This window comes from Typopeltis vanoorti, chromosome 1 (genome assembly GCF_054136105.1).
Source record: "Typopeltis vanoorti isolate ZY-2024b chromosome 1, IOZ_Tvanoo_1.0, whole genome shotgun sequence".
NCBI lineage: Eukaryota > Metazoa > Arthropoda > Arachnida > Uropygi > Thelyphonidae > Typopeltis > Typopeltis vanoorti.
Window position 1 is genome coordinate 65163379 of NC_143549.1, and position 20521 is coordinate 65183899.

Here is a 20521-nt window from a genome sequence, read left to right on the forward strand (position 1 = left end):
AATTGAGTGTGGCAAGGTTATTCAAATTCATAAAGGAAGTCTAAAGATGAAATAGTTAATTCTTCTTCTTCTTACCTCTTGTCCTAGGATGTATTCAATTTCTAGTGGATAATGATTCTTAATTTTCTTGCCTTGTGCAAGATCTTGTACCATCTTATGGTTAAAAAGCTAGTAATGTCTGTAACCAGGTTATTACACTTTATTATTATAATAGGTTATTATTACAATTGACTCACAGTAGCAAACACTATTATAACCTATTTAAGTTAAGAGATATTACATCCCATATTGTTTCATAGCTGAATAAGAAACTCAAAGAGTTTCATGCAGAATATAGAAATATAAAGTTTGGCAAGTCCAAGCATAAGCAAATACCTGGATAGTCCATATGGTAGTGCAATATGGGGCAACTCATAGTAAGGGTGGAGCAAGCTTCGATCACTGTTCTTGAAGCCTTTGGCTCTTCATATAATTAGTAAACTATTATAACCAACTCACTCACTAAAATTACTGAAAAATTCAAACTAAAACCTCACAGGCTTGGTTGGAACTTTTCAGTGATATGCACAAGGAAATTCACTCTAGCAAACTATCCACTATAACAAACGATTCCTGTGGTCTCAATGAATTTGCTATGAAAGGTGACTGTATTATCAGCAATTACAGATCTGAAAGTTTAAAATTTGAAGTTGGATAAAGATGTTTCTTTATCCAACTTCAAAGTTGGATACAGAAGACAATTATTCTTCATTATCAAAGAAGAATAATTTAAATTATTTTAAATTCTTAAAATAATTTAAAGAGTATAAGAAAAAGTATACTTGAGTGATAACAATATTATAAAATAATTATAACACAGCTTTGTTAAGAATAAATCCTGTTTAACAAACCTGCTTGCTATGATAATGATATTGTATTAAGTAAATAATTTCAATGTAACACAGTTTCATGCAAATGGTGTGTCCAAGTTGGGACAATGTGATATCAAAAATAAGTAAGTTCACTGCAGTGGGACAAGGAATGTTCAAGGAAGAAATATAGTGATGAGATTTGAGATGGATGTAATTCTCCATATCTAAGGTAAAAGAAGAACAGTAAAGCTAAAGCGCTATCTGATTGTTTTTTAATTAAGGTGCCTGGGAAAAGAAATCTATGTCTGGACATCAACCATAAAAAAGTAGACTAATGCCATTCCAAATCACCACTGAATAAGAAATATATGATATCATGACATTTCCAGATGATAGTAATGAAAATATTTACTGAACGTCCTTTATCCTTTGCTGGTGAGAATATTAAAGAATTTATATTCTTTAATATATTAAAGAATATAAATCTCTAAACTTACCTAGTCATTATCATGATCACTTTTAACATACAGTTACACTCCTGAGTTATACAACACGTGACTTACATAAATTCACAGTTACGTAAAAAATCTACTCGCGCATATGAACATGTTTGCGGATTTGCACAGGTGTGACTTTGACAGCCTTATTGCAGTACAGTAGTAGATGCCTCGTGCAGTTAGCTCAGTCACTTGTTATCACTGCTAGTTTCGTTGTTTTTTTACATTTAAAATGGAATGCAAATATAAAACTGAATGAGCTGGTAATAAATCTAAAAAACAAAGGTCTGCAATTACTTTAGAAGAAAAATTGAAAATAACTCATATGTATGAAGGCAGAAAAATTCTATCAACAATAGCTCAGAAAATAAATCAACCTATTTCGATAGTGAATACAATAGTGAAGGATAAAGTTTGCATTGTTGAAAGCACGAAAGGTGTGGTAGCGTTGAAGGGCACAATTATTATCAAGAAGAGGCTGGGCCCGATATCAGAGATGGAGAAATTGTTGTCTCACTGGATCGATGATCTGACAGAGAAGCGGATACCGTTAAGTTTACTGATTATCCAGGAGAAGGCTATGTCCTTATATAAGGATTTAAAAGAGCAGGCCGGCATCACGGATGTGGAGAGTACATTTAAAGCTAGTGCTGAATGGTTCAAAACATTCAAGAAATGTACAAATCTGCACAGCATCAAAATCACGGGTGAGGCAGCAGGTGCAGATACAGATGTGGCAAGTCGATTTCCTGAACCTCTGGCAGAAATAATTGAGGATGGGGGGGGGGGGGGGCATATTTGCCTGAGCAAATATTTAATGTCAATGAAACGGCTCTGTTTTTGGAAGAGAATGCCAACATGGACATTTATTGCAAAAAAAGAGGAAAAATCTATGCCTGGATTCAAGGTCGCAAAAAGATCAGATCACTGTTATGATTGGCGGCAACATTTCAGGGGACTTAAATTGCTTACAGTGTACCATTCTCAGAGACCAAGTGCACCTTTAAGAACATTGACGCGAGTAAGCTGCTCGTAATCTGGAAATCCAACACCAAGGCTTGGATTACAGGTGCGCTGTTCGGAGACTGGTTCAATAATCACTTCGTTCACCAGGTGAAGGAATGTTGTGCTGAGAAAGGAATCCCGTTTACAGTGCTTCTCCTCCTGGACAATGTCCCCAGTCACCCAGAAGAGTTGGATGACTTTCATTCTGACTTAAAAGTTGTTTACCTTACTCCTAGAACTACCTCACTATTGCAACCACTGGATCAAGGCATTATTGCAACCTTTAAAGCCTACTAATCTGTGGTGTACATTTTCCCAAGCAATCAAGGCCACTGATAGTGGTAAGGGCATTATTCTACGTGATTTCTGGAAGAACTATAATATCCTTAACGCTGTCAAAAACATCGGGGTGGCTTGGGATGAAATCAAGCAGACAACAATGAATGCTGTGTAAAAGAAACTCTGCCCAGAAATGGTCCATAATTTAATATGGATTAATTTATAGTTATAGTTAGACTATAACTATAATTTATAGTCTAACCAAGTGAAAAAAACTTCCAACATCTTTCTCTAATCCAAAGTAATTTAATAATAAAGTGTGACACCCTTTGGCAACTGACATATGGAAATATGACTTCTGTATTGCTTCAACCCTGGTAGCACCTGTGGGTCTGGCTCTAACTGAAGAGACCTCAACAAAGGTCGAAACCAGTCTGGGTAATGACCCTTCCCATAATGCATAGCATTATACATGTCCACAAGCAGGTGTGTTTTGCATTATGGGATACTAAGGAAAGTGATGAGAACTCAGTCCACTTTTGCCACGAGTTGCCCCAGTCTTGAAGATACTTCAGGTGCAAACTTTGTTTGCTTACACTTGGATCAAGGATTAAACTAAATATATAATTTATAGTTTTGTGGAGAAGTACCCATGAAAATCCTTATAAGAAAAGGCATAATGCAGAAAGAGTATACAAGTAACTGATTATAGGGAACATGTAAGGATGAATCATCTACTAAGCAAAATGCCTTCTTCTGGATAGCATCAAGCATTCTTACAGAGATTTTTCGTGTAACACTCCAAATGTGAACAATATTCTAAGGCTGGGTGGATTTGTAGGATTTGTCTGTACAGTGCTGAGGATTATAGAAAAGTAGTGTCTTGAATGAAAGAAGACACCAAGTTTTCTGATTGCTATAAATTTCAAATTTATATGTTGGGAAAGGCTAGAGATGTGAGTCAGCTCAAAAAAAGAAATCTAATCCTAACTGGTGATCTAAAAATTGTGAACAGTAGAGAGGTGAGCTGAGATCTTTCTAATGAGAAATAACATTGAACTATTTTGGTAGCACTGAAGTTCACTAAATTATCCTAACATTTTTCAGTGTAATTTTCAGTAATGATATTGAAAAATGAAGAGAGGAAACTAGCAAAGGACTGAAAGCCATAAGATGTTTGCTCAAATGCCTTGGAAATGCAAGAGCAAATTTTCCATGGTATGTGTACAAAGGTCAGTAAGGATGGCTAGACCTGCTGTGGAATGAGAATGTAGAATCCATATTAGTGATTAGAAATTAATTGATGAGTTCCAGGTAGCCAAGAAATTGGCTGCTAATTACCTTTTCCAGTGTTTTTGAGAGGACTGAGATGAAGGCAATGGGACAATAGTTCGATGGCTTTAAGGCAGCTGGAAAGATAATAGATACGAGGGTTGTTCGATAAGTCTGTGCAAAAATGAAGAAAACGTAATTTTTTTGGGACAAACATTTTTTATTTTTCAACATAGTAGTCTCCTTTGAGATCTATACACTTAGTCCAACGCTGCTCGAGTTTTTTGATCCCATCCATATAATATGATTTGTCCAACTCTTCAAAATAGGCAGTTGTTTCAGGAATCACCTCATCGTTTGATGAAAATCTCTTTCCTGCCAGCCATTTTTTCATGTTTGGAAACAGATAGTAGTGTCTGAGGGAGCCAAATCTGGAGAGTAGGGGGGGGGGAATGCAAAAGGACTTCATAGCATAAATCGAACAATTTTGCAGTCACAATTGCAGAAGAGTGAGCGGGTGCGTTCTCGTGGTGAAAAAGAATCTTCTTTTTCGCCAAGCGTGGTCGTTTTTCCTTTATTTCATTATTTAAATGATCCAGCAAAGATGCATAATACACTCCGGTAATTGTTTTGCCCTTTTCCAAGAAGTCTATGAAGATTATGCCACGAGTGTCCCAGAAGACGGTGACCTTTCCTGCTGAAGGAACAGTTTTTGCTTTCTTTGGTGTAGATTGCCCACTTGCAACCCATTGTTTTGACTGTTCCTTGGTCTCAGGCTGGTAGTGATGAATCCATGTTTCGTCCACTGTTATGAAACAACACAAAAATTCCTCTGGATTCTGTTGAAACAGCATCAAGCTATTCTTGCAACAGTTCACACGTTGACACTTTGGATCTAGTGTGAGCAAACATGGCACCCAACTTGCAGATAGTTTTCTCAGATGTAAATGTTCATGTAAAATATTATGTACGTGGTCATTTGAGATATCCACAGCCTTAGCAATTTCGTGCACCTTCACTCTTCTATCATCCATCCCCATATCATGGATTTTTCAAAAATTTCTGGAGTAGTGACCTCAACAGGGCATCCAGAATGTTCAGCGTCACTTGTGCTCATATGGCCACTTCGAAAATTACTAAACCACTTATAAACTGTTCTAATTGAAGATGCAAGTCACCATAATGTTTATCAAGCTTAGCTTTGGTTTCCTGAGCCGTTTTGCCTTTCAAAAAGTAATGTTTAACCACTACACGAAATTCTTTCTCATCTATATTTCACAAATCACGGTACTTGATCAATTCAAATAAATGCTAAACACAGAGTAATAGATCTATCTGATTGAAACCTAGTGTGTGACCCTCCAACAGTTGCCAGCAACTAAAAATAACCTCGATATGTACTGGTGGCACCATCTTTTCGACTTTGCATGGACTTATCGAACAGCCCTCATATCATAACAGGTGATATAGGATGGATGACAATTCTATACATAAGTTTTGAGCATAACTGTGGGGGGGGGGGGATGTAATCCGGCAGAGTAGACTTACTGGTATGTAGACTAATTCAGGATTCTTATGATGCCTTTCCGGTGAAAGAGCAGGGAAGGTATTATTATTATTATTATTATTATATGGGTATTATCTGCATTATAGAGTCAGAAGACACGTTGAGGGACACCCATTATTCATACATTACCTACTATCATATCTTTTTAAGCTCATTCACTGCTGAAGCACACTCACAACCACTCATTCCACCCATTCACCATCCTCCAAGCAAAAAATCTAGTCCCAACACACACAATTTTCAGGAATGATCCCTCATTCTCCTCCTTCCTGTCATGTACTGAAAAAATCTTCATTAACACACCTATAACAGTCATTTAATATCTTAGATGCTTCTATCATGTCTCATCTTTTTTTGCTTATCAACTAGCTTTTGAAGTCCATATACTTTCAATTTATTCTGATAGGAGCATTCCACAGCCCACCACAATCTTTGTCACTTGCCTCTGGATCCTCTCCACTAAATTCTCCTGCACAGAATCCAGGTGACCAGATCTGTGTGCAGTAGTACAGATGTGGCCTTAAACCTTATAAAGAGAAACAATAATCTCCCTATACCAGCTTGTTAGAATGTTCAACACCCATGTAATCTTATGTCCTGTTTTGACCACCTTTGCAATATGCCCTCTAAACTTCAACTACCTGTTCATAATCAGCCCCTATTTTCCTGCAGTTTTCCATTTCCTCAATATAGTATGTAGCTTGTGATCTCATCCTCCCCAAGTGCATCACCTTACACTTGGCCAAATTAAACTGGTAGCCATTTACCTTTGTCCATATTACTAATCTAATTCAGTCATCTTGCAGGATGACTGAATTAGATTAGCAACATGAGCAATTAGATGACTGAATTACATTATTCTCATTTACAATTGCTCTTCCCAGTTTTGCATCATCACAAAGAACTGAATATTTCCTGTCAAATCATTTCCATTATATCATTGATGTAAAAGTTAAACAGAGACAAGGTGCTGATCCCTGTGGTACACCACTGGTTGCCTGCCTTATGAGAATAAACCACTCTTTGATATCTGTCCATCAGCCACCCTGTAATCCAAAATCACCACACTTATATCCATTCCCATTTGCTCCAATTTATGCAACAGAGTTCTATGTGGAATCCTGTAAAATGCCTTTGAAGAAGTCCAGTAGTATGACAGAGTAATCATTTCCCTTATTCAACTCCATTGTCACTTTATTATAAAAAAAGTAAGCAAATTACTAAGGCAAGACTTACCCTTTATAAAATCATGTTGTCCCTTATAATGTATCATATCCTATCCAGTCAGTCCTTCCTGAATTCTGTCTTTTACCAATTTCTCCAATATCTTAACCATTATGCCTCAGATAATTTGCTACTTCAGGTTTTGAAGTAATTTTATGTAGTGGGACTATTCTGTCCTCTTTCCACTCAATTGTCAATTTCCCAGAATTGAAGCTTAAATTAAACAGCATAACAGAAGAGGTACTAATTCACTTGTGCATTCTTGTTATATACTGGCTGATATGACATGTAATCCCATGGCTGTGCCTGCATTAAGGTTTTGCAATATCCTAAGCATGTCCAATTCTTCAACCTCTATTCTCCCATCAGCCAATGTCTGGCATTGCGATATCACTACCTACATAGTACACACTTGCAAAATGATCACTCAGCAACTCAACTATTTGGTTTAGTTTACTTTTGTTACCATCATCACTTTTTAAAGTCATTCCTTCTTTTTTTTTTAATACTCATACAGTAAAATGAGGATTTAATTTTGGCATCAGCTAGCTTTCTCTTATAACTGCTTTGGCTTTCCTGACCATACAGGTCACTTGCCTGTAGCTTCTACTGCTCATGATCATGCTGATCACCCTTTTCTTTATACTCCCTCCACAAAGTTTTATTTATCTGCAACTCTATCTTAATAATGCTATTCATCTATCTAACTCTTATCTGATTTATCCTCCAGACTTTGAATATACAGTCTGATACTGCTTCCTTCAAACACCCCTTGAACACTTTCCATGCACTGCCAACATCTCTCCCTCCAAATTCTTATGTCATTGCACTGCTGAAAGCTGATCCCCTCAACTTGTCATAATTAGCTGCTTTGTAATTCTATATCCCTTCTTAACAGAAAATTCTGCATGTCTGGCATCTTCTAAGTCAAAACTAAGTCAACATGATGATCAATTCCCTCAAGCAGAGGCATTGTGACTAGACTAGTTATATTAAGTACTCTGATGCTATACCCAGATCCAACACGCTCAAATCTTCTGTCCCATCTATTACATGCTTTCACATGTAATTATCTCTCAGGATCTCTGTTAATTCTATTTCCTTCCCTCTCTGTGACCATTCCTCCACCCAATTTATGTCTCCTTAGTTGAAATCCCCCATAATAATTATTTGACCCTCATCATTCTAATTTGCATGGCAATGACATGCATTGGCAAATCAGAAATGAAGAGCGGTCACTAATGGACCACATCAATAAGAGAAGAAAAAGCCTAATTCGACACCATCTGAGGCACGAGGGACTGATTACAGAAATAATGGAGAGGACTGTAAAAGGCCATGAGGCATACCAAGAATTTCATATATAAATAACATAATAATGCTAACCGGCACTAAGAGTTATGAAGAGATAAAAAGGAGGTCACAAGACAGGATGTTATAATGTGCTGCTATAACTTACCAATCTTCGGATTGATGCACCAAAGAAGCCATTGACATTCTCCCTTATACCCCTGGATTACAGCAGCAAACAATTATATATTTCATCCTATTGGCCTCTATCTCACAGTAGATATCCTCAAATGAGCCATCTTCATCCATATTATTACTGACGTACATCTACTCTATTTGGTTTCAGTTCTTCTGCTATCATTAGCAAAAGTTAATCCTACATTAGTATAAAATGTAATACCTCCTTCATCTCACAACCTCGCTTACATCCTCTAGATTGTCTGAACAATACTTTCTCAAGACATTTGATTTCAAATCCATTCAAGCTATCTACTTTACATAAATCCCTCTTTCCATCAAACTCCACAATATTCCTCCTGCACAATCTGTGCAGTGACTCATTTGCAACCATATCTCTTCACCTCAGCTTGCCTCTAGTATACTGTGGCAAAAGATACTTTTACTTTCTCACTTTCTTATTCATTTGTACGAGCAACTCTTTCATGTCTTCTCACATACCACACATTACCTGCCAGATCATTCGTACCAGACAAAATAAATATCTGTTTCATGCTATTACTAAGATCTGTAATCTTGGTTCCAGGGGAAACATAATTTCTTCACTCTTTCCTCAAGTATTCTTCTTATCATTAAATCACTATACAAAATTCAATCATTATTCTCACTCTTTCATACTCTATCTTCTCTCCCATCACTTCTACCATCTACTGCATTTCTTCTACCATCCCATCTCATATTTTGTTCTGTGGAGGACTCCATGTAAGTGTGCTATCTTTCCCATTACCATCTGGTCATTCTCTTCATAATATCTAGTCATTCACGATATCAACTCGCACATTCACAATTGCCTCTTTTCTTATTCCTTTGTTCAATTCACTGCTATTATTCTTTTTACTCTCACACTACTTGCTCTTGAAACACAACATATCACCTCACCAGTTGTGCACAAAGAAATTGCCTGCCTTTGTTTTGCATATCAGTGCCAAGATGTATAATACAGTACACAGTAAAACAAATATAAAAGCTTTTATGTAGTATTTATATGCAGTGAGCTGTTTGTGTGGTACAGTGAGAGGTAATTTTTCTTGGATGTCTTTAGAAGAATTGGAGGAAAAGACATTAAAATGTGGTCATATTTTTGATGATGTAAGCATGTTGACTGAGGATATAAGTGAGATGGAAGGGCAAAAACATGAAAGGGCAGAATGCTTCGGCAACAATTTAGTCTCAATCATCTCAAAAGCTTCAATGTGCAAGCAAAGCGTACACATTTTTGTCTTGTATGAATCTTTTTTTTCATCTCTCTCTCTCTCTCTCACACACACACATAAGTAGTGAATGCTTCCTATGGTGTTGTAATGAACTGAATATTTCATGCAACCCTGTTCAGAAGCATTTGTGAAATGTTATTGAACACAGCAATATTAGCCACAACAGCTAAACTCTCAAGGCTTTGGCATTTTAAAGATCAAATCAAACATGATCTTCTCATTAATATTTAATAATGCTGTCCTGATCAGTTCCAAGAGTGATCATGTAATAACTTTCATTTGATATACTTGGAAAAGTTAAAGATAATAACAAATATATATATATATATATATATATATTTGTATGTATGTATGTGTGTGTGTGTGTGTGCGTGCGTGCGTGTGTAAACACAGTCTACAGTCATCCCTCGAGTTATGTCCTCTCTAAGATACGTCCGTGATCCCATAAGGGAATAAATAACATTTTCGGCTATGCTTTCGAACAAGACGCAAGTGAGCATGAGGTAAAGCATGCACAGTGGCAACAGCGCTTTCAGTGGCAACCTCCCTTGGCAGTTGGCACGTATCTTCAACAGTTCCTCTGTTGATTTTGTGTTTGAGAAATGGTTTATTTGTGTATTTATCATTAAATATTTTGTGATGTTTTGTGCAACATGGTCCCTACACACAAAATCAAAAAAATCTAGTGAAGAATCACAGATAAAGAGGTGAGCAACTGATCTTGAAACGAAGTTACAAGTTATAAAGCAACATGAAGCTGGTAAGCCCATCACTCTGATTGCATATGACTTCGGATGGTCTCATTCTACAGTGATGACCATTTTGAAAAATAAGGATAAAATCGTAGAGGCTGTGAAAGGATCTGCTTTCATTAAATCGACGATAGTGATGAAGTAACAACAAGGTCCTATAGGTGATATGAAAAAGCTACTTGCATCATGGATAGAGGACCTGAACCAAAACTGCATACCCATTAGCACTGTGACCATAACCGCTAAGGCACTAAGGCTCTTCAACATGTTGAAGGAGAAAGCAGAATTCGATTATGACTACGAATTCAATGCTTCTTCTGGTTGGTTCATGAGATTCAAGTAGCGTTTTTCACTGCATAATGTGAAAACGTATGGGAATCTGCAAGTGCTGAGAAGGTTGCCAAGAAGTTTGTGAAAAACTTGGATAAAATTATTATGGAGGAAAACTATTTGCCACAGAAAATATTTAATATGGATGAGACGTCCTTGTTGCAGAAAAAAATGCCCGAGTGGACATCCATCCACGAAAAGCTAAAATCTATACCTAGTTTCAAAGCTCTTAATGCCCGTATTACGATTCTGTTACAGGTAATGTGGCCAGATATAAACTGAAACCATTTATGATAAGGCACAGTGAGAATCCATGAATCTTAAAAAAACATTAGGAAGCATACTCCCAGTACATTATCGGAGCAATATGAAGTTGTGGAGGACTCAAAAATTGTTTGAGGATGCCTTAATCAACTATTATGCGAGTGAAAATAAAAAGCTATTATGTGAAAGAAAATGTAGAATTTAAAATTTTATTAATTCTAGATAATGTTCCAGGTCATCCGTCTTATATGTCTTATAGCAGTGATCCTCACCAAGTTCAAGGTTATATTTCTCCCTCCAAACACTACTTCATTGATCCAACCGATGGATCAGGGAGTTCTTGTAGTGTTTAAGGCTTATTATCTACGGAGAACTTTTTCACAAGCCATTTCTGCTACTGAAGGAAATGACCAGACTCTCATGCAATTCTGGAAAACATTCAATATTTATCATGCTATTAAAAATATTGCTGTGGCTTAGGACGAAGTGACCTCTCAATTTTTGAGTGGCATATGGAAAAAGGCAAAAAGTTTGTGCATGATTTTGGAAGTTTGTAATAGTGGTCCTAGCAAACAATCTGAATCTCGAAGTGAATGATAATGACATAATTCAACTCATAGAAAGTTCCCCTGAAGAGTTGACCAATGAAGAAGTGATTGTACTGGAGGATCAACTGTTGCAGAAGAGGAAAAACGAGTAACAGGAAGAGGTAGTTAAACAATTTACAGTGAAGGGTCTTGCAGAAATGTTCTTTGCAGTTAGCGATGTTCTCAAAATGGCTGAAGACATGTACCCCCAATGTTGAACACTACTTAATAATAGAAACGAAAGTACATGATGCATTTGCTTGCTATGAACAAATTTATGATGGAAAGAAGAAGAAGAGGAATAAGTAAAGCACGTTAGACATTTTCGTCAAAAAAACAAAGGTTACACCAGAAGAGCCACAGCCTGATCGTTCACAAAGGGAAGGTAATGAAGATGTGATTGTGGAGAAAGATTTGGGTGATTATTCTCTGTTTTACAGTGGCAGTGACACACAGTACAGTTCTACAATAAGGTTTAAAAATGAAAATGACAGTATACTTATTACAGTTAAGTCCCTAACCCCCTATAACTCTGTTGATTTAATGCACATATGGGCAACCCCTGGCACGCAGGCCAGATCCGGCCCTAATCTATTTCAGTGAAGTTTGATTCGTGGTGGGAGAAAATATGGTATGTTCTACTAACTCACATTAAGCTGATGTCATATGACCTGTGCAAAACACACTATGTTTTCTCCAACCAAGGTCTCTTTCTCACTATGACTAGCGGCGTGTGTGAATGTGTTATAACGTGTCAGTTCAGTACTTGCGTTGGGGTTGTGCTTTGTTCAGTGCCTGCATTGATGTTATGTTCTGTTCAGTGCCTGCGTTGATGTTGTGTTCTGTTCAGTGCTTGTAGTGTAGAAGTTGTTTGACAGTTCTGAATATTGTTATAAATTTGGGACAATGTCAGGGGTTATTGCAAAAAAAAAGAAAAGTAGATGCAAAGAATCATCAATTTCAAGACAACTGGACGGAGGATTATTATTTTATTCTGAATAAAGGTTTGCCTGTATGTTTGCTGTGCAATGAATCCGTATTCATCAACAAAGAATACAACTTGAAGAGACAATTTACTTCGAGACATGCGGATCACCAAAAAGTTGTCCAAAAATTGATGGACAACTACAAAAATATGAAATACAGAAGTCGAAGAAGAACTTGGATACCCAGCAGCAAATGTTCAACAAGCAAAGGACGCAGCACCACAGCATTGCAAAGCTAGCTTTGTGGTAAGCGAAAAAATCGCTAAGCATTCTAAGTCATTTGGTGAAGGAGAATTTATCAAAGAATGTCTGCTGGATGGTGCAAGTATAATATGTCCTGAAAAGAAAAAAGACTTCGAGAATATTCGTTTGTCGAGATGTACTGTTGTCCGACAGATAGAAATTATGGCTGATGATATCAAAAAAAGTTTAAAAGAGAAGACTGCTAGATTGGAAGCATTTTCAATTGCTTTTGATGACAGCACCGATGCCTCCGATACAGCACAACTAACAATATTTATTAGAGGAGTTGATACGGATTTCAACATCACAGAAGAATTATTGGTGCTTCGGCCATTAAAAGGAACAACTACCGGTGAAGATATATTTGAAACAGTCAACACAGTCTTCGAGAGATTTGGGCTTAAATGGAGTTCACTATCTGAGCATATGCACTGATGGAGCCCCTGCAATGGTTGGTGCACAGAAGGGATTTATTGGAATAGTTCATGAAAGAGCAATAGAACTACAGATCCATCTGGAAAATTTAACAAATTTGCACTGCATTATCCACCAACAAAATCTGTGTGCAAATCAATTAAATTCACAAATGTTATGGAAGTTGTAGTAGCCAGTATTAACTTCATTAAGTCACGTATACTTAATCACTGTCAATTTAAGGAGTATTTGGCAGACCTATTTTCGGATTATGAAGATGTGTCTTATTATTGTAAAGTGAGGTGGTTGAGTAAAGGTAAAATGTTAAAAAAATTTTATGATCTGAGACAAGACATTGCAGATTTTATGGACATAAAAGGAAACACAATTAACCAAGTAAAAGATGATCAGTGGGTGTGTGATTTAGCATTCCTTGTAGATGTCACCGGATACCTAAACGAACTGAATCTTAAATTGCAAAAACAAGGACAATTGGTTCATGAACTGCATGGACATGTCAAAGCTTTTTGTAATAAACTAAGATTGTTGGAAAGTCAGATAAGAGCTAAAAATTGTTATCATTTTCCAACTGTAGCAACTCATAAAAATATCCCTTATAATTGTTATGGAAATGAACTGAAGGCACTAATAGAGCAATTTCATACAAGGTTTGCCGACTTCAAAAACAATGACTCCACATTCACTATATTTTCTCATCCGATGGATGCTGATGTAAATAATGTGCCAGAAAACTTACAGATGGAACTTATTGAGTTTCAGGAGGATTTAGTGCTAAAATCACAATTTAACAACATTGCTTTGATGGATTTTTATAAATTTTATTTGGTGGAAGAAAAATACACAAATTTATGCGCCTTTTCAAGAAAAATCATTTGTTTTTTCGGCAGTGGATATGTGTGAACAGTTTTTTTTCGAGGATGAAATACAATAAATCAAAAATTCGGACAAGAATAACGGACCAAAACCTCGAAAATTCTATGCGATTATCCTTAAGTAATATTAACATCAATATTGATAGTCTCCTAGTTAAAATACAAGGTCAATCTTCACATTAAATTGTTATGTCGTTCATTATATTATAAAATTTATGTAGAGCTTTATATTATAAATAAATGAAATATGAAGTAGCAACTTGTTTTAATTCATTTAATATTAATTTATTTTATTTAATAATTTGGTCCGGCCCTTGACTCGGAGACAGAATGATAATTTGGCCCCTGAAATAGCAAAGGTTGCCCATGCCTGATTTAACGTATCGACTTATGTCCTGCCGGATGGAACAGAACCTGGACGTAAGTCGAGGGATGACTGTATATATATATATATATATATATATATATATATATATATATATATCAGAGCTGAATGTAAAGCCACTATAGTATAAAAATACACCACTGATAACTTTTAAATGTTTTTGATTATTACTTGAAATGATATACAGAAAACCTGATACTTTAGAAATGAAAAACAGAGCACAAAACTCATGTACATACTTCTTTTTCAGTAGATCATGGTTTAACACATCAACAATGGTAATCTGTTCTGGATAATCTTTTCTTGTTTCTTGGTACTTGCTTATGTTGAGTATCTCTTGAAAACTTTTTAATGCAGAAAATGATACCTACAAAAATTGTAAAAGATTTAACTAATTTTTATTCAATAAATTTATACAGAAAAAAGTGGATTATTTCGATAGGAATGGATATAGATGATGACCACAATGGGTACAATAACACTATTTTTTATATAATTTGACATGAATGTACACCGCGAATTAGTATTTTTGCCATGTGTTTGCTGAAATATGCTCTTAGGTGTAATCCCTACATTTTATTAGCAATGCAAGTTTAAGTTTTCCTCAACGGTTACAGGTAGCTTTGGCAAAATTTACAGAGCAAATTTTGTTACAATTATTTCCAGATAAATATAGTTTTTATACTAAAAAAAACTTAAATTGTCAATCTCAAGACAACCAAAGAACAGCTGAGGTAATTTATCATCTTTGCATGTTGAAGATTATACTATTAACATCTCTTAAAGTCGATTAAGGACCAGTATCATCAGAAATAAGGTACAGCTGTAGAACAAGATTCTTCATGAATATTATTACATCTAAAGCTTTTTTTTTCTTTCAGATTTTCCCCTTGTATCCTTTGTCTTTTCCAATATCTCATTCTTGTTCTTCCTCCTCTAGTCCTTTCTTATGATTCATTTTCATGTTTTCTTTCTTGTTATTTTGATAACACTTGTTTGTGTGTGTGTGTTGTGGGTGGAGAAATAAGAGCTTTTGATTCTTTCTAGTCCAAAATATTTTTTCTTATATCCATATTCCAATTTTTCTTGTTTGCATGCATGCACACATGCATACACACACACACACAGAAAGAGAGAGAGAGAGAGAGAATATACAAAATAACTTAAATTCTTTAAAATTGTACACTTAAATGTAACTTGAGTAAATAATTAAAATCACTGAAGGTATTTTGAATATCTCTTTTTCTATACCTCCTCATTCCTGAAAGCACATTCCTCAGATATGCATTAAAAGTTTCAAGCCATCATTTCCAAGTTTACTACTGCTGATAAAATGTTTTTTTTCTGCTATTTACATTTACCATTATCCTTGCCTACTTTTATCTCAAATGCTTTATTAAAGGGGTATTAAATCTTAATGCTTTTTACAAGGCATCAATTATTAATGTCTTTTGAACATACAAGGAGAAGAAGAGATAAACTTTTTTTCTTTCTTTTCCCCTACACCTTCTTAAAGTTAACATTTTATATATAAGTGCATTCTACCCACAGGAAGTTGTCAATATATGGTACACTAGTACCAGGAGTGTGCCGAATGTTAGATAATCTAAAACCATACTCTAGTCATGAAATTCATCTATCACCTGAGGACATTCTCAAACACCCACGTTTGCATTTCTTATAGTAAAATGGAGACTAATATGATTTAATCTAAAATTAAATCTAATATATATTACATTTAACTACTTAGAGTCATGTTATTTTTAGGTGGGTGGAAAATATTTTTACTCAGGGTATTAAAAATCCAATTATCAAGCAGTGCTAGGTTTCAGTGCTGAGAGCAATTCTAGTGGTAATGGCCAACAGCCCTATTCTAGCAAACACACTGCTTGGAAAGAAGTCAATGGACACCAATGTGTGTGTGCGTGTGCGCGCGCGTGAGAGTGAGAGGACAAATAGCCATGGTACACACATACACACTTTAATAAGATGGAGGACCTCCTTTTGCTGGATGACTGCAGCAATCCTATGGGGAATACTTTCTACAAGTGTATAATTGCAATCAATATGAATTTTGGATCATTCTTCCTGTAGGCATGTCATGAGGCCCTGGACTGTTGTGGGTCAGACATCCGTTGACCTAACCACCTGATACTCCAGTTCATTTCACACATGTCCAATAGGGTTGAGATCAAGACTCTGTGGAGGTCAGTCAAGTTTGGGGATGTTCATGTCCACAAACCACACAGTGATGGCAGCAGCCTTATGACACATTGTCTCTTGCTGAAAGAGACAATAGTCAGGTCTGTAGAAATGCCACAAAGTAGGAAGCAATAGATAAATTATTTCATTTGGAGCCACAATAGACAGAAACAAATTTGCAAAGGTGGTTGTTGAACTCCATTAGGAAGTAGCACTTAAAGAAGAAAAATTCCATTTAGTACCTTGAGTTCTGAAACAGTGTCTTGAAGTCCTAATACTACTTATAATAAAAACTGTCATTTGCTATCTTTAAGCAGTTAATTTATCTTCATTGTTTTCTTGAGATCAATTCTGGATGCCATATATGAGCTGAATTTGGTACAGCATATGAATCAGGTTGGTTTCCTATCAACTCTGCAAAATATATTAAGCATATAATCAGAAACTCTTGATTTTCCATATTTGTTAAGCTCTCACATTAAGTATAATTAAGTCATTTTACACAAATTATGGACTCTACAACCATATCATAAATAATTGTTTTAATTTCCTGACGTATCGACCTTCATATTTAGGTCATCATCTGGAGTATACACGTATATATATACAGCAACAAGCTAAATTACATTTCACATAGTATGCTGAAGAAACAATGATTTCATCAACTGTTATTCTACTGGCCTGACCTCTAGTGAAAATAAAAAAAAACTTACAATAAATAAATGAAATAAAATAAATTAACTACATCACAGCTATATTCTATTTAAGACAGCATCAGAGAAACATTCTTTCATATAGATAGTTTTGTTAGAGTAAAATGATGTTCTAATTTAACATGACAATTGTTATATTAGATTTAGGATAAAACAATTGTTATATTAGATTTAGGATCCTGGATTATCTATGGTCCTATTTATAATCAACTCTTAGGAGAAAGGTTAAGTGGGTAGAACATGTGCTTTCCATATGCTTGGGATTTTTAGACCACCATTATTGTTAAGATTAGGGTGATTGATAAGAATCTCACAGGTCTCCTTAAATTTACGTTCATACCATGTTTTGGTGTGATGTAAACAACAGGTGTTCAGGGAATGATCAGAAAGACCAGCATGACCATACTTATTATATTTAATGTGTTGTTTACGTTCCTTTTTTCTGACAGGAACTGTGTGTCCTGTTTCCCCTATATAGGGCAAATTACAGGTACAATGAATATGGTATACTCCAGGGTGGGCCAGCAGAGGGGGGTGAATCCTTGGATGAGTTGAGTAAGTTTTTTAATTTTGCAGGAGGTTTAAAAGTGGCTTTAAGGTCATATTTTTGTAGTATTCTGTTTATTTTTTCTGATATTCCGTTTTTAAGTGAGATCTTGTACTTTAGTTGATAGTATTTTGGCTGTAACCATTCTTTAGGAAGGTACTGTTGATGTTGTTCATTGGAGCAAATCTTCAAAGCACTGTTTTTTAGTGTATTAATGACCCCTAGTTTTTGTGAGGGTGTTGGTAGGAATATTTAGGTGTATATTAGCCAGTATGTGTTGGTTTCCAGTAAACAGTGAAGGAAAGACTGCCAGAAGAAAAGATGTGTGACAAGTGTATCTAGAAAAGGAAGTATGTTCTGCTTTTCAATCTCAATAATTGTATGCATTTTTTTTTTGTGTTGTTTGTCTTGGTGGCCAAGGAAAGTGTCTAATGTCTGGCGGCCATGAAACCAGATAGCAAAAATATCGTCAAAGTATCCAAGCCAGACTTTGGGTTTTAAATGAGAGGAGTCTAGAGTACGTTGCTCAAAATGTTCCATGTGAAAGTTAGCAAGGGGGGGGGGGGGTAGCGGCAAGCCCATGGTTATGTGTTTTGCCACACAAAATAGCCAGAATGTAGTACATGTGCAAAGAGCTTGTTTACAAAGAGTTGTGTGTTTTTAATATAGGAGGGGGGGGATGATCCCCTCCTATATTAAAACCCTGGTTTTTTCATCATTCAATGAAAAAACCAGGGTTTATAATATTCACTGTTCCTGTGGCATCTGCTGTGTGTGCCAGACAGGGAGATCGGGAGAAATCCACATGAGCGAACATCAAAAGGACGTACAAAATAAGAGAGAACATAAATCGGGATTGGCATTTCACACAACCTCTACCGGTCATGATGTACTCTGGGATAGAACAAACATGTCCTATATAGATAAGAATTGTTTCACAAGAAAATTCAAAGTGGCAGCAAATATGATTAAAATTCCTATGCAATGCAACAAAAACCAAGGTTTGGTTTTAAATCAAGTTTGGTCATCGTTAATTAAAAATTTACCAATTTCAGACCTCGGACAGAGTGAGTATGAACCACAGAACGCGACAACAAATAGCATTTAAGTTAAGGGGATAATAAAGCCCTCATTATTTCAAAGCCGAATAAGAAACTCGAAGATCGAAATCTAAGAGTTTCATGCCGAAGAACTTTCAGCGAGTCTAAGTGTAAGTCAACACTTGATAGTACAACACTAGGGCAACTCGGAGCAAAGGTGAAGCAAGTTTCGATCACTGTCCTTAATATTTTCTCATAATGTAAAACGCAGCTGCTAGGAGATGTATTACTGTTTTACATTATGAGGAGAGGTCACTATCCAGACTGGTTTCGACCTTTATTGAGGTCTCATCAGTGAGTAGGTAGACCTGGATAATACCAAGGTTTAAGTGAACCGAACATACATATATATTACACATATACGAATTGCCAGAAAGTTTTGAAATAATTTGGCTTTGAAATAATGAGGGATTTATTATTCCCTTAACTTAATTTACGTCGCCGAAAAAAATAGTCTCTTGGCTCTTTATTGTAGTAATAATATATGGGTACACCTTTCTGGCAATTTGTATAGTATGTAAGTTCGGTTCACTTAAACCTTGGTATTATTCAGGTCTACCTACTCACTGATGAGACCTCAATAAAGGTCGAAACTGGTCTGGGTAGTGACCTTCCCTCATAATGTAAAACAGTAATACATCTCCCAGGAGTTGCGTTTTACCTTATGAGAAAATATTAAGGACAGTGATTGAAACTTGCTCCACCTTTGCTCCGAGTTTCCCTAGTGTTGTACTACCAGGTGTTGACTTATGCTTGGACTTGTCGAAAGTTTTTCGGCATGAAACTCTTAGATTGTGATCTTCGAGTTTCTTATTCGGCTTTGAAATAATGAGGATTTATTATCCCCTTAACTTAATTTACATCACCGAAAAAAAATAGCCTCTTGGCTCTTTATTGTAACAAATAGCATTGTCTCAGGCTAACACGCATTAACGGTTGTATAGATCTGTTATTCAGTTTTTTAACGAACTGTTTTGATGTTCACAATACCAACAAATGAACTAATTTTCGTCATTTCTAGTAGTTTGTGCATTAAACTTTTAGTTCTCTTTACCACTGAAGATGTTAATCTGACGACTAACGAAACTTGTCGGGTGTTGTTTTGAGTACTTGTTTAGTTTTAAAAACAGTTTTCTTTAATAAACATGTGGTCACAAAACTGTAATAATTATATTGAGTTTCTACCATTATTCTGTGACTTCTTATTTCATTTAACAACCTAAAAGCATTTTCAAAATTATTAAAAAAAAAAAAAAAAAAAATTATGTTGCTCTCACCTACAAAAGATTATCTGCCAATGTATAGTACATTTTGTACCATGTTTGAGCTAAGGTTTTTTTTCTATTTTTTATCAATTTTTATATTTTTTATTTATTTTCTACATAGTCTGGAAATCTTGCTCTAGAGACCAAAACATGGAATTTTTTCAAGCCACTTCAGGCCTCCAATAAGAGGGTGGTGGTCTCACATCATGCAATGAAATTCATCTTCCACCTAAAGACAATCACAAACATCAATACAAATGCAAGAGTCCAACCCACAGCCTGTTGGTTGGGGAGAGGGTACACCAACTCGCCAACCAGGTTGTTACAAAATCTATAGCACACAGCATAAAGTTTCGTATTCCCATTCACCCACTGCTGCATTTTACCTTTAATCAAATTTTTCC

At 35.8% G+C, this 20521-nt stretch overlaps 1 protein-coding gene across 1 annotated transcript in view; it reads right to left on the reverse strand.

Annotated features, from left to right (window-relative positions):
- mon2 (Mon2 homolog, regulator of endosome-to-Golgi trafficking) overlaps positions 1-20521 on the reverse strand; it is a 749535-nt gene that overhangs the window by 184067 nt on the left and 544947 nt on the right. Inside the window, exon 25 of the mRNA XM_090397718.1 lies at positions 14530-14657. Coding sequence (XP_090253844.1) covers positions 14530-14657 — 128 coding nt within the window. The remainder of the gene's footprint in view (positions 1-14529; positions 14658-20521) is intronic.